The sequence below is a fragment of the Theropithecus gelada genome, chromosome 12 (assembly GCF_003255815.1).
Source record: "Theropithecus gelada isolate Dixy chromosome 12, Tgel_1.0, whole genome shotgun sequence".
NCBI lineage: Eukaryota > Metazoa > Chordata > Mammalia > Primates > Cercopithecidae > Theropithecus > Theropithecus gelada.
This window is the reverse complement of record NC_037680.1, coordinates 38067267-38082146: the sequence shown is the minus strand read 5'-3', so window position 1 is coordinate 38082146 and position 14880 is coordinate 38067267. Positions and strand designations below refer to the sequence as shown.

The 14880-nt window shown below is 38.1% G+C and overlaps 1 protein-coding gene across 15 annotated transcripts in view; it reads right to left on the bottom strand.

Moving 5' to 3' along the window:
• The window catches only part of SLC4A10 (solute carrier family 4 member 10), a 381685-nt gene that overhangs the window by 212635 nt on the left and 154170 nt on the right, over positions 1-14880 (bottom strand). For all 15 annotated transcript variants that reach the window (XM_025404367.1, XM_025404368.1, XM_025404373.1 and 12 more), the window contains one exon: positions 10910-10991. In XM_025404367.1, coding sequence (XP_025260152.1) covers positions 10910-10991 — 82 coding nt within the window. The remainder of the gene's footprint in view (positions 1-10909; positions 10992-14880) is intronic.

Here is a 14880-nt window from a genome sequence, read left to right as displayed (position 1 = left end):
TTCACCCTGGAGTTGAAGGCTCAGTATTGAGTGGCATTCTCTTTCATGTTGTTTTTTAATCAGACTCACTGAGAAACAGAAACCGAAATGTGTCTCTCTTACCAAGACCTCCAACATACTTGCCACTTCCTGGTCATTGGGTTAATATGGTGAAACAATGTGATGTTCTGGATGACATTCACTCATCCAAATCCCCTTGGACTCTATTATGATAGAAGGTAGGAGAGTTAACATAGCCCTGGAACAAGACTATAAATATGCACTGTTGTACTTCTCACAGGAATGGTAACTACCCCTGGTATTCCTTTTCTATAGTAATTGGGATAAAAATGCATTTTCCAGATCAATAGCTGCATACCATGTTCCTGAGGCCACGTTAACCTGCTGTAGCCAAGATCCCATATCTGATACAGCAGCTGCAATTGGTGCTACCAGTTGGGTGAATTTGAAGTAGTCCATTGTCATCCTCTAGGATGTGACAAGTCTCTGTTGTGGCCACACTGACACATACTTTAGGCCTTTAAAAGCAGCAGAAACTTGAGAAGAAACTCTGCCATTCTCCCTCAGATGCAACACTGATTTTCATTTACTATCATGGCCAAATCAAGTAGTTTAGACTCCCCTAAGCCACTACAATAGTTCTTAACTCCACAAGCTAAATAATCAATATAGTGCTCCTGCCAACTATCAAGTACGTCTATCGGTACTATTTAGGGAACAGGGAAATGATCAATTGGAGGATTGGCTTCCCTAGGAAACAGATTCTGAGATATGTGTTCAGGGACTTTGTTGAGGAGAACTGTCAGCAATAACAACACTGAAGGATTACGGGAATTTGTTTGGTACAGGGAGAGCTTGATTATGGTGCAATTGCAGTAGAGGTCTCAATAGATTCCAAATGGAACTCTGATGCTGGGACAACCCTTCAGAGTTGTCTCATATTGAGGCAAGGGGGCCAGGCTTTTGTAAGCCTTCATTGACTACAGGGTCATGTACTTATTGAATTGTACTCATTCAGTAAACCACAAGGAAGGCAGCTCCCATAGGCAAGAGGCAGCTCCTTTCAGCTGAAGGTAATTGCTGGGGAGGAAGTAAGTATAAGCCATCAAGCAGGCAACACCTCTGGCAACTGAGGAAATAAATACCTCAGTCCTTAAAGGGGAATATTGGTGGTTCACTGTAATATCCACTACTAAGTTTTCCAGATTTAGCAAATAAAAAATAATAAATAAAAATATTGCATGGGATGTTACCTATACTAAAAAGTTGTTTATTATTTACCTTAAATCAAAGTATCTGGGTATCTTATGTTTTATCTGACATGTGTTAAAGGGCAAGTAGAAGAAAGAATTTTAAGGGTATTAATGTATTTCCCATTTTGTAATCTTATACTTAGATAGTACTCATCTCACATTGACATGGGAGGCCAAAAACAGAAATCGCTTAACCTCAACAATTTTTGCTCTTCTCAGAATCCTGAAGTTATCTGATTACAGGTATTCAATACCCTTCACTGTTTTTATTGCAGGAAATAGCAGTAGGCTTAGAAAGAACACTCTGGCAGTATTAAGGAGGTTGTATAATGGGAAAGACTCAGTCCAAAGTACATAGGAGAGAGAGGGCAGTAGAGCAGTGGCAGTGGGAAGGGAAGGGAGAGGAGATGAGTAGAGACACCACTGAGATAGAACTGAAAGAATGTACTGACTGACTACATGATTTACAAAAATAGGAGGTTAATAGAAGAATCTAATAAGATTGTTTTCTTTCTACTTTAATAGGAGGAAAAGACATAAAATTGTACAAGATATACATAAAATAAAGAAACAGACTTAGAGAGAGAAAATTATACACTTGATATATCATTTAGCAGAATGCATAATATACATATGAAGAAATTAACTAATATACCAACCTGTTGTTATTGAACAGGGGATCATTTCCCATTAAATATATTGCACCTGAGACTTTACAGATATTTTTAAACATCTGGCATTTCTACAATCTGTACTCAGGATGTTATATTACACCAGTAATTTTATTAAATAAATATATACACATAACTCCTGAGAAACACTCATTTTCAAATGTAAAATTTTAAGAGTTTACATATTTTTAAAATGTGTTTATGATAGCAATTCCCAAATCCATTTTATTTAAAATATTTATTGTGTATTAACTGCCTTAATAAAGAAGCTCTTTAAAAGTGGAGTTTTGTTCTTTTCCTTTAAATTGCACAAAAGGAGGCCACTACAGTTTGAATGTGTCCCTAAGAGGCATGTGTTGGAAACGTAATCCCCAGTGCAACAATTTGTGAGGTGGGGCCTAATGGGAAGTGTTTAGGTCATGAGAGCTCCACTCTCAGGAATGGATGGATTAATGTGGATTATCAAAAGGCTTGAGACTGTAAGCTCAATCTCTCTCCCCGCTCTCATCCTTCCACCTTCCACCATGGGATGATACAGAACCAAGGTCCTAACCAGATATGGACCTCCCAATCTTGGACTTCTCAGTCTCTGGAACTGTTAGATATAAATTTGTTTTCTTTATAAATTATCCAGTCTGTGGCATTCTGTTATAGTAACACCAAACAGAAGATGAATTACCATAACACCAAACAGAAGATGAATTACCATCACCATTATCTCAATAATGCTACCTTTCTTCTTGGTGCTCTCCCACTTACTCATGTGATGTTCTGCTGCCAGCCGATTCTTGCTGAACCACGATACCCATCACTTCACTCTTGCACTATTTCCTGACTCTGGCTAATCGATCCAGAACAACTAATAGATCTATTAAATTTTTGTGTGCATCACAAGAGAACCCTCCATAGCATCTTCAAATGTTAGACTATTTAGTATGGGCTGTGTGTAAAACAAATATTAGAACGTCAATATAAATCAGATTTTTTCCTGTTTTCCTTCAAAATTCTAAAATTCAATGTTAATTTGCATTCTATAGTTAATTTTAATCACCAGTGACTTAATCACAGTTATTCGCTTCTTGGATTCAATTACGTATTATTGAAATCAGTAAATAGAACAAAATCTGGCTAATCCAATTGTGCAAAACCAATCAGAAATCTCTTTTATTAAGCATTGCACACTGTTATCTCTATTTCTTAACTATGCCAAGCAAAGCATATGTAATATATGTAGGTATAACAATTAAAATGATCTTAGTAAACCCTATTTTTTTATTAAGTATTTTCCAACAAAAAGGACCATTCACCATCTTTAAACTCAAGATGATTTTTTCTTGGAACTGAGCATATTTCTAGGCTACCATCTTGCGGTGTTAGGTTTTCTTGGTATGTGTTTAGTAAAGATAGGGATAGCTGACTTTTTTGGGGGCAGAGCAAGATGGCCGAAAAGGAACAGCTCCAGTCTTCAACTCCCAGTGCCAGTGACACAGAAGACAGGTGATTTATGCATTTTCAACTGAGGTACTGGGTTTATCTCACTAGGGCGTGCCTGACAATCGGTGCTGGTCAGCTGCTGCAGCCCGACCAGCGAGAGCTGAAGCAGGGTGAGGCATCACCTCACCTGGGAAGCGCAAGGGGGAAGGGAATCCCTTTTCCTAGCCAGGGGAACTGAGACACACAACACCTAGAAAATCAGGTAACTCCCACCCCAATACTGCGCTCTACCAAGGATCTTAGCAAACGGGCACACCAGGAGACTATATCCCACACTTGGCCGGGAGGGTCCCACGCCCACGGAGCCTTCCTCATCGCTAGCACAGCAGTCTGTGATCAAGGCAGCAGGGAGGCTGAGGGAGGGGTCTGTGCCATGGCTGAGGCTTAAGTAGGTAAACAAAGCCCCTGGGAAGCTAGAGCTGGGTGGAGCTGACAGCAGCTCAAGGAGTCCTGCCTGTCTCTGTAGACTCCACCTCTGGGGACAGGGCATAGCTAAACAACAACAACAAAAAAAAGCAGCTGAAACCTCTGCAGACGCAAACGACTCTGTCTGACAGCTTTGAAGAGAGCAGTGGATCTCCCAACATGGAGGGTGAGATCTGAGAACGGACAGACTGCCTGCTCAAGTGGGTCCTTGACCCCTGAGTAGCCTAACTGGGAGACATTCCCCACTAGGGGCAGACCAACACCCCACACCTCAAACAGTGGAGTACACCCCTGAGAGGAAGCTTCCAAAGCAAGAATTAGACAGGTACACTCGCTGTTCAGCAATATTCTATCTTCTGCAGCCTCTGCTGCTGATACCCAGCCAAACAGGATCTGGAGTGGACCTCAAGCAATCTCCAACAGATCTAGAGCTGAGGGTCCTGACTGTTAGAAGGAAAACTAACAAACAGGAAGGACACCCACACAAAAACCCCATCAGTACATCACCATCATCAAAGACCAGAGGCAGATAAAACCACAAAGATGGGGAAAAACAGGGCAGAAAAGCTGGAAATTCAAAAAATAAGAGCGCATCGCCCCCTGCAAAGGAACGCAGCTCATTGCCAGCAATGGATCAAAGCTGGACGGAGAATGACTTTGACAAGATGAGAGAAGAAGGCTCCAGTCCATCAAACTTCTCAGAGCTAAAGGAGGAATTACGTACCCAGCGCAAAGAAACTAAAAATCTTGAAAAAAGAGTGGAAGAATTGATAACTAGAAAAATTAATGCAGACAAGGCCATAAACGAATTGACAGAGATGAAAACCATGACACGAGAAATACGTGACAAATGCACAAGCTTCAGTAACCGACTCGATCAACTGGAAGAAAGAGTATCAGCGATTGAGGATCAAATGAATGAAATGAAGCGAGAAGAGAAACCAAAAGAAAAAAGAAGAAAAAGAAATGAACAAAGCCTGCAAGAAGTATGGGATTATGTAAAAAGACCAAATCTACGTCTGATTGGGGTGCCTGAAAGTGAGGGGGAAAATGGAACCAAGTTGGAAAACACTCTTCAGGATATCATCCAGGAGAACTTCCCCAACCTAGTAGGGCAGGCCAACATTCAAATCCAGGAAATACAGAGAACGCCACAAAGATACTCCTCGAGAAGAGCAACTCCAAGACACATAATTGCCAGATTCACCAAAGTTGAAATGAAGGAAAAAATCCTAAGGGCAGCCAGAGAGAAAGGTCGGGTTACCCACAAAGGGAAGCCCATCAGACTCACAGCAGATCTCTCGGCAGAAACTCTACAAGCCAGAAGAGAGTGCAGGCCAATATTCAACATTCTTGAAGAAAAGAATTTTCAACCCAGAATTTCATATCCAGCCAAACTAAGTTTCATAAGTGAAGGAGAAATAAAATCCTTTACAGATAAGCAAATGCTTAGAGATTCTGTCACCACCAGGCCTGCCTTACAAGAGACACTGAAGGAAGCACTAAACATGGAAAGGAACAACCGATACCAGCCATTGCAAAAACATGCCAAAATGTAAAGACCATCGAGCCTAGGAAGAAACTGCATCAACTAATGAGCAAAATAATAAGTTAATATCATAATGGCAGGATCAAGTTCACACATAACAATCTTAACCTTAAATGTAAATGGACTAAATGGTCCAATTAAAAGACACAGACTGGCAAACTGGATAGAGTCAAGACCTATCAGTTTGCTGTATTCAGGAGACCCATCTCACATGCAGAGACATACATAGACTCAAAATAAAGGGATGGAGGAAGATCTACCAAGCAAATGGAGAACAAAAAAAAGCAGGAGTTGCAATCCTAGTCTCTGAAAAAACAGACTTTAAACCATCAAAGATCAAAAGAGACAAAGAAGGCCATTACATAATGGTAAAGGGATCAACTCAACAGGAAGAGCTAACTATCCTAAGTATATATGCACCCAATACAGGAGCACCCAGATTCATAAAGCAAGTCCTTAGAGACTTACAAAGAGACTTAGACTCCCATACAATAATAATGGGAGACTTCAACACTCCACCGTCAACATTAGACAGATCAACGAGACAGAAAGTTAACAAGGATATCCAGGAATTGAACTCATCACTGCAGCAAGCAGACCTAATAGACATCTATAGAACTCTCCACCCCAAATCAAGAGAATATACATTCTTCTCAGCACCACATCGCACTTATTCCAAAATTGACCACATAATTGGAAGTAAAGCACTCCTCAGCAAATGTACAAGAACAGAAATCATAACAAACTGTCTCTCAGACCACAGTGCAATCAAACTAGAACTCAGGACTAAGAAACTCAATCAAAACCGCTCAACTACATGGAAACTGAATAACCTGCTCCTGAATGACTACTGGGTACATAACGAAATGAAGGCAGAAATAAAGATGTTCTTTGAAACCAATGAGAACAAAGATACAACATACCAGAATCTCTGGAACACATTTAAAGCAATGTGTAGAGGGAAATTTATAGCACTAAATGCCCACAAGAGAAAGCTGGAAAGATCTAAAATTGACACTCTAACATCACAATTAAAAGAACTAGAGAAGCAAGAACAAACACATTCAAAAGCTAGCAGAAGGCAAGAAATAACTAAGATCAGAGAAGAACTGAAGGAGACAGAGACACAAAAAACCCTCCAAAAAATCAATGAATCCAGGAGTTGGTTTTTTGAAAAGATCAACAAAATTGATAGACTGCTAGAAAGACTAATAAAGAAGAAAAGAGAGAAGAATCAAATAGACAAAATAAGAAATGATAAAGGGGATATCACCACCGGCCCCACAGAAATATAAACTACCATCAGAGAATACTATGAACACCTCTACACAAATAAACTAGAAAATCTAGAAGAAATGGACAATTTCCTGGACACTTACACTCTCCCAAGACTAAACCAGGAAGAAGCTGAATTCCTGAATAGACCAATAGCAGGCTCTGAAATTGAGGCAATAATTAATAGCCTACCAATGAAAAAAAGTCCAGGACCAGATGGATTCACAGCTGAATTCCACCAGAGGTACAAGGAGGAGCTGGTACCATTCCTTCTGAAACTATTCCAATCAATAGAAAAAGAGGGAATCCTCCCTAACTCATTTTATGAAGCCAACATCATCCTGATACCAAAGCCTGGCAGAGACACAACAAAAAAAGAGAATTTTAGACCAATATCCCTGATGAACATCGATGCAAAAATCCTCAATAAAATACTGGCAAACCGGATCCAGCAGCACATCAAAAAGCTTATCCACCATGATCAAGTGGGCTTCATCCCTGGGATGCAAGGCTGGTTCAACATATGCAAATCAATAAACGTAATCCAGCATATAAACAGAACCAAAGACAAAAACCACATGATTATCTCAATAGATGCAGAAAAGGCCTTTGACAAAATTCAACAGCCCTTCATGCTAAAAACGCTCAATAAATTTGCTACTGATGGAACATATCTCAAAATAATAAGAGCTATTTATGACAAACCTACAGCCAATATCATACTGAATGGGCAAAAACTGGAAAAATTCCCTTTGAAAACTGGCACAAGACAGGGATGCCCTCTCTCACCACTCCTATTCAACATAGTGTTGGAAGTTCTGGCTAGGGCAATCAGGCAAGAGAAAGAAATCAAGGGTATTCAGTTAGGAAAAGAAGAAGTCAAATTGTCCCTGTTTGCAGATGACATGATTGTATATTTAGAAAACCCCATTGTCTCAGCCCAAAATCTCCTTAAGCTGATAAGCAACTTCAGCAAAGTCTCAGGATACCAAATTAATGTGCAAAAACCACAAGCATTCTTATACACCAGTAACAGACAAACAGAGAGCCAAATCATGAATGAACTTCCATTCACAATTGCTTCAAAGAGAATCAAATACCTAGGAATCCAACTTACAAGGGATGTAAAGGACCTCTTCAAGGAGAACTACAAACCACTGCTCAGTGAAATAAAAGAGGACACAAACAAATGGAAGAACATACCATGCTCATGGATAGGAAGAATCAATATCATGAAAATGGCCATACTGCCCAAGGTAATTTATAGATTCAATGCCATCCCCATTAAGCTACCAATGACTTTCTTCACAGAATTGGAAAAAACTGCTTTAAAGTTCATATGGAAGCAAAAAAGAGCCCCCATTGCCAAGACAATCCTAAGTCAAAAGAACAAAGCTGGAGCCATCACGCTACCTGGCTTCAAACTATACTACAAGGCTACAGTAACCAAAACAGCATGGTACTGGTACCAAAACAGAGATATAGACCAATGGAACAGAACAGAGTCCTCAGAAATAATACCACACATCTACAGCCATCTGATCTTTGACAAACCTGAGAAAAACAAGAAATGGGGAAAGGATTCCCTATTTAATAAATGATGCTGGGAAAATTGGCTAGCCATGAGTAGAAAGCTGAAACTGGATCCTTTCCTTACTTCTTATACGAAAATTAATTCAAGATGGATTAGAGACTTAAATGTTAGACCTAATACCATAAAAACCCTAGAAGAAAACCTAGGTAATACCATTCAGGACATAGGCATGGGCAAGGACTTCATGTCTAAAACACCAAAAGCAACAGCAACAAAAGCCAAAATTGACAAATGGGATCTCATTAAACTAAAGAGCTTCTGCACAGCAAAATAAACTACCATCAGAGTGAACAGGCAACCTACAGAATGGGAGAAAACTTTTGCAATCGACTCAGCTGACAAAGGGCTAATATCCAGAACCTACAAAGAACTCAAACAAATTTACAAGAAAAAAACAAACAACCCCATCGAAAAGTGGGCAAAGGATATGAACAGACATTTCTCAAAAGAAGACATTCATACAGCCAACAGACACATGAAAAAATGCTCATCATCACTCGCCATCAGAGAAATGCAAATCAAAACCACAATGAGATACCATCTCACACCAGTTAGAATGGCAATCATTAAAAAGTTAGGAAACAATAGGTGCTGGAGAGGATGTGGAGAAATAGGAACACTTTTACACTGTTGGTGGGATTTTAAAATAGTTCAACCATTGTTGAAAACAGTATGGCGATTCCTCAAGAATCTAGAACTAGAAGTACCATATGACCTAGCCATCCCATTACTGGGTATATACCCAAAGGATTATAAATTATGCTGCTATAAAGACACATGCACACATATGTTTATTGCAGCACTATTCACAATAGCAAAGACTTGGAATCAACCCAAATGTCCATCAGTGACAGACTGGATTAAGAAAATGTGGCACATATACACCATGGAATACTATGCAGCCATAAAAAAGGATGAGTTTGTGTCCTTTGTAGGGACATGGATGCAGCTGGAAACCATCATTCTTAGCAAACTATCGCAAGAACAGAAAACCAAACACCGCATGTTCTCACTCATAGGTGGGAGCTGAACAATGAGATCACTTGGACTCGGGAAGGGGAACATCATACACTGGGGCCTATCACAGGGAGGGGGAGGGGGGAGGAATTGCACTGGGAGTTATACCTGATGTAAATGACGAGTTGATGGGTGCAGCACGCCAACATGGCACAAGTATACATATGTAACAAACCTGCACGTTATCCACATGCACCCTAGAACTTAAAGTATTAAAAAAATAAATAAATAAATAAGATAGGGATAGCTTGTCATAGCATGACAGAAATAGGAAGGTAAATATGTTGTTTAAAAAAATGTAATGGCATTTCAAACCCAAAGATAATTTTTAAAATATTATCCATTACCAGTCTAGATTTTTCAAGGTTTTGCTCCCTTAAATTTATGTAATGAATGTGGATAACATAGCAAATCAATAGGCCTACCCAGTAAGCATAACCTTCTTAGATCTGAGTATTTTTGTGCAACAAGAAAAATGTCAGGCAAAGAGTCGATATAGTTGTTGAGAGTTGTTTCTAAAGGTTATCGTAATTCTCCTGTTATGTCAGTGTTGTGACTAAAGATAAGATCCAAGAAGAATTCATTTAATTGTACTATAAATGGTTACATTACAAGGCTTAAAATGAAAAAACCCTTACCTCTCAACTCAGTGGTTTATTGGGAGCTGTCTCTGATGACTTGTACTTAAGATCACCTTGCTTTTACTTTTCAATCAAAAGATGACAAATACTATACCTTGTATCTCATTAGTAACAATTTCTCATTAGTGACAATTAGCTAATCCTGTATGTACATTAAATGTTGGTATAACAATAATTGACAATATTTATACAACTCTTTTGCCAGGTACTATTCTAAGTAATTTTCCATTAATTCTCATAGAAAAACTAGGAAATGTATTCCATTATTATCCTTGCTTTAACAGTTAAGGACACTGAGGTGCAGAAAAGGTGACTAACCGGCTGAAGTTCCTATGATAAATAAGGGGCAGCACTGGTATTTGAATCCACTGCAGTCAGGTTTCAGAACTTTTACAGTTAACCACTGGGCCATACTACCTCCTTGTTGAATTAGTCATCCTTCTTCCTATTAAAGAGAACACACAAAAATGGTGCCTATATCTTTATTATACGTGTGTGTGTGGGTGTATACATATATATACACACATACACACACACACACACATATATATGAGTAAAATGAGAATTCCAATTGTTCTTACCTCTCTTCCAGTGACAGTCTACTCTGACAACACAGGCTGAGTTAGATGCCCCTCCTGTCCCACATTCACCTCTCATACAGCACTTGATATGCTGATCTGTCATCATGTCTCAATTGATTGTAATTACACGAAGCAGGGATTATTGAAAGATTGACACAGAGTACAGTGCTTAGAATATAGTAGGGGTTCAATAAATGTCTGTTTGATGAACTGATGCTTCTCATTGTTTTCAGGTCTGCTTACTGACATTCCAGACTGTACCAAAACAATCAGATGTACCCCTCCCCAATAAGCTACCATTACTCTGATATCAACTTCTGCAATTCTTCACAATGTGACAAACTACATTTATCTTTGAAATACTTTTGGAAAGCATACCAATAGCTATCCCAAGAAAAAAGGTCTTACCTTCTAAATCTTCTTTCTCAAAGTGTGTTTTGAGAATAGAACGAGTTCCACCTCTATCCACAACTGCTTCTTCATCATTTCTCTGTTAAATGAGGATAAGGAAGATTAAATGATAACACACATATTATCTTAATTTCAAAAAACAAACCTTGATAAAATCTGATATTTCAAAGTTTAATTCAGTCACTTAAATCTAGTTGTTCATGAGTAGTCTATTTGATTATTAAGTGTTGGCTCAAAAAGAAGACTAAAATAAATTTGACCACATATTTGAAGAAATATCATCTGTTTTTTTTTAACATTGGAGGCAGTCAAACATTCCAGTTGGCACCATTTGTTAGTGAGATGAAAAACAAAAAAAAAATAGTTATCCTATCTATTTAGTAACATGCATTTTTATCCTTGATAAAGAATTCTTGTTAACAAGATGACATTTTGAACTATGCAAGGAAAATATGAAAATCAATAGTATTAACACCATTAATGCTATGGCAGGTAAAATAATTCCACTGTCATTAAAAATGGGGTTGGGGGATCTAATCTCTTGAAAGCAATTAGTAGCAATTATTAGGTAAAAGACAATTCTAATTACTTTGCTTCAGTATAATGCATTTTATTCTAACTAAATAGTAAATTATGATCATGTGCACTAAACCTTCTAGTGTCTCTCTATATTTTTGCCAATTTAGAATGAGTGGATAGAGGCTATGTCTTCTGAGTACTAAACATATGCTCAAAATACTACAGTCACTAATTTGGTACTCAAAAAATAATGGAAGGGGGGCTGAGTATAATCAATCCATTTTGACAATGCAGGAACAGACAAAATACAAAATTCTGAAAGAAATAAAATGTAAACTATTATATTTCCAACTTTTATCTGGTTGTGCACACCTCTATAAAAATTACCTTAAAAGTGAACACTGAGCACAAAAGGAGAAATAAAAAGATAGACTAAAGGTGAGTGAAGCTTCCAAGATCTATTCCTGTCTATTCTGGTATATGACTAGTAGAAAAAAGGTTTTTGTTTCTTCTTTGAAAGCCAGAGTATGCTGAAAAGAAAATAAAAAAAAAATTTTAAATGTAAAAACTTTTTTTCTTCTATCCATCAATACATTAGAGCATCAGACATTGGGGACCTGCCTTTCTTCCATTAAGGAAGAAATCTTTGACAGAGTGCCATAATATGTAGCAGTGAATACAAGAGTCATGGGAATCCAGAAAAGAAATAAATTACTGTTAATTTAAGAGTATGGACAGAATAGAGAGGGGGAGGAAAAAAATTTTCAATGTCTCAATGTTGGAGAATTCTTATAAATAGGGCACATGAAGAATTAGAGTAAGGAGAAGAGAAATGAAAAAAGAATCAATAATGTCAAACAACACATAGACATTTTTTAAAATGATGCAAAATTATTTTCCAAAGTTGTTGAACTTGGACTACATGATCATTGGTAACCTTGTGAGGGGAACATATAAGGAAAATGCAAAAGTCAAAATCTAATCAAGAAAAACTAATGAGGTGATCTATCATGAATAAATGGGGCAAGAGGATATAGTTCTTGCCTTGCAAAGCACTGCTGATTCTCATTAGCTTACCCCCCACTGCATGTCTTTGCTTTTAGACCTTTGACTAGACTTAAGCTCCAGTGGGCCTTGAAAGGTGAGGTACAAAATGTGACCCACAAGGAGTTGAGCTACATTCCAAATAACTGCAAGATGTTTCCAATCTATACAGACAGAAATACAGGAAACATATGTGGGAATGGATATTAAGGGTGTTGAGGTAATAATGGAAGGAATATAACATTGGCTCAGGCTGACTTTATTGATATGGACCCACTAAGCAGAGATCCTATATTTAATGTCATCACTCAAGGGGTTAGAAAGGACTCCAACAGTTTGGTTAGTTGGCTAAAACATGAACCAAAAAATGGGCTATGCTAAATGAAGTTGAAATTCCAGAACTGCTTTGTTACATTGTAGAGGAAAGTATATAAAGGCTTAGGAAGACTGAAATGTTAGAGTAGATTTATAATTTAAGGCCTGCTTGCCCATACCAGGAGGGTCCAGAAGACACATCTTTCACCAGGACTATGGGAAACAAATTTGTGATGGGAACCCTAGCATCCTTGAAGAGCTCTATGGTCTTTTTCCTCTGTGGGTCAGGAATTACAAGGAAACTGCTGTCATCAAACTGGAATCCTAAAATGGAGTTGGATAATTAGATCCGAGGCAGGACAGGAGCCAAAAGACAGCACATAGTCACTAAAGATGGGTGTGGTTACCATATAAACAGTAGTAAAAACAGTAATCAGAATAGTCTGATTCAGAGACCTATGGTATTTGTTAGTTGATCAAGGTGTCACTAGAAGTGAAATAGATGTGCAGTCTACTAAATTCTTACATGATCTGTAGAAGCACAAAAGGTCAGGTTCTAGGTCAGTAAACAAGTCTAACTTGAATCATAAGAAGAGTCATGGTCTCTCAATCAATGTCCATACTTGAGCCAATTTACAGACCCAGAACCTCTTGAATGAAGGAGAGGCCAGATCCACTAGAGAAAGGATCTTGCTACACTGCCAAAAATTTGTAGTCTTTCTCACAGCCTTCCCCAAAGAGACCTACCATCTTTTACCAGGATGACTGTGCATTGGGGAAAAGGAAATAATCGGACTTTGAGGGAAATAACTGGACACTGTCTCTGAACTGACACTATTCCAAACAGACTGAAAATGTCACTTGGGCTCACCAGCCAGAGTAGGGACTTATGGATGTCAGGTAGTCAGTGAAGTTCTGGCTGAAATCTGCCTCACTGTGGATCCAGTGGGTTTCTGAACACATCTTGTGGTTGTTTCCTCAGTTCAAGAATGAATAATTGAAAGAAAAATAGATTATAACTGAGAAGTCTTCAAAATCAGAGTATTTGTTTTCTTTTCAAGTCAGTTAGACCTTTGCATATCTGAAGGCTAAAGAAAAGGTGTCAATATAGAAGAGAACTAAGATGCTAGGAAAGAAGTAAATAAAAATTACCCCTAGCCCAGGTGCTAAGAAAGAATATGACTCTGATCTAAGGAGTAAGCTATTAGCATTAAAGATAGGGACTCTTTTTTTCTGCGGTTTGGGGGGAAGAAGATTGGAAGGGTTGTTATATATTCAGAGATATTCTGAACAAAGAAAATGGTAGGTGAGGAACCTTCTACTAGGTGGCCTTGTTTTGGGGGGCAAACTGAGAGGTGATATCATCTTCCAACAGTAACAGAGCAAGTAAATGAAGAAACTGAGACATTGAGAAGAATACAAATTCCAAATCCTTTTTGAGAATGCTATTTTAGCTGATGTTATCAGGGCCTTTTTATGGGTACTCAGAACAGATAACTATTCCCATCAGTTTTAATTTCAGATGACCAAGGCAAAGGATTCTAAGATAAAAATATCACAATATTTTCTGCTTCCTTTGGATAACACATTAAAAACAATTAAAACCCCCGTAAGAGCAGAGTATAGCAAGTTCCACCATTCTTAGACATTAACAATCTGTTTCCACTTAGCTTTTCTGATTGGTTTACTACTGTCTTAGAAAGGAGTTCAGGGAGTTAGATACTGAACTGGTAAATGAGGTGTGAGGTATATGGTTAAGTGTTTTCCTACTACTTATGAGGATGGCATAAATAGCAGTGTTAAAACACAAGACGTTATAGTCAGGGGTCTGAAGTAGGGATAAGTACAATTAACACACATTATGTTTTATACCAAATAAAGTTTAAAAATGCTCATGTCTGTGAAAAAGCCTGAATACACACACACACACACACACACACACACACACACACACAAAAATAAAATATATATATAGATATGCTTCTTAATTCTTCAACATAATCTTGATAAAGATTTTTGCCTCCATGTTTTACAAATCAGTACTTTCAGGTAAAGGATTATAGATACATTTCAACCAGGGAGGTCAGCTC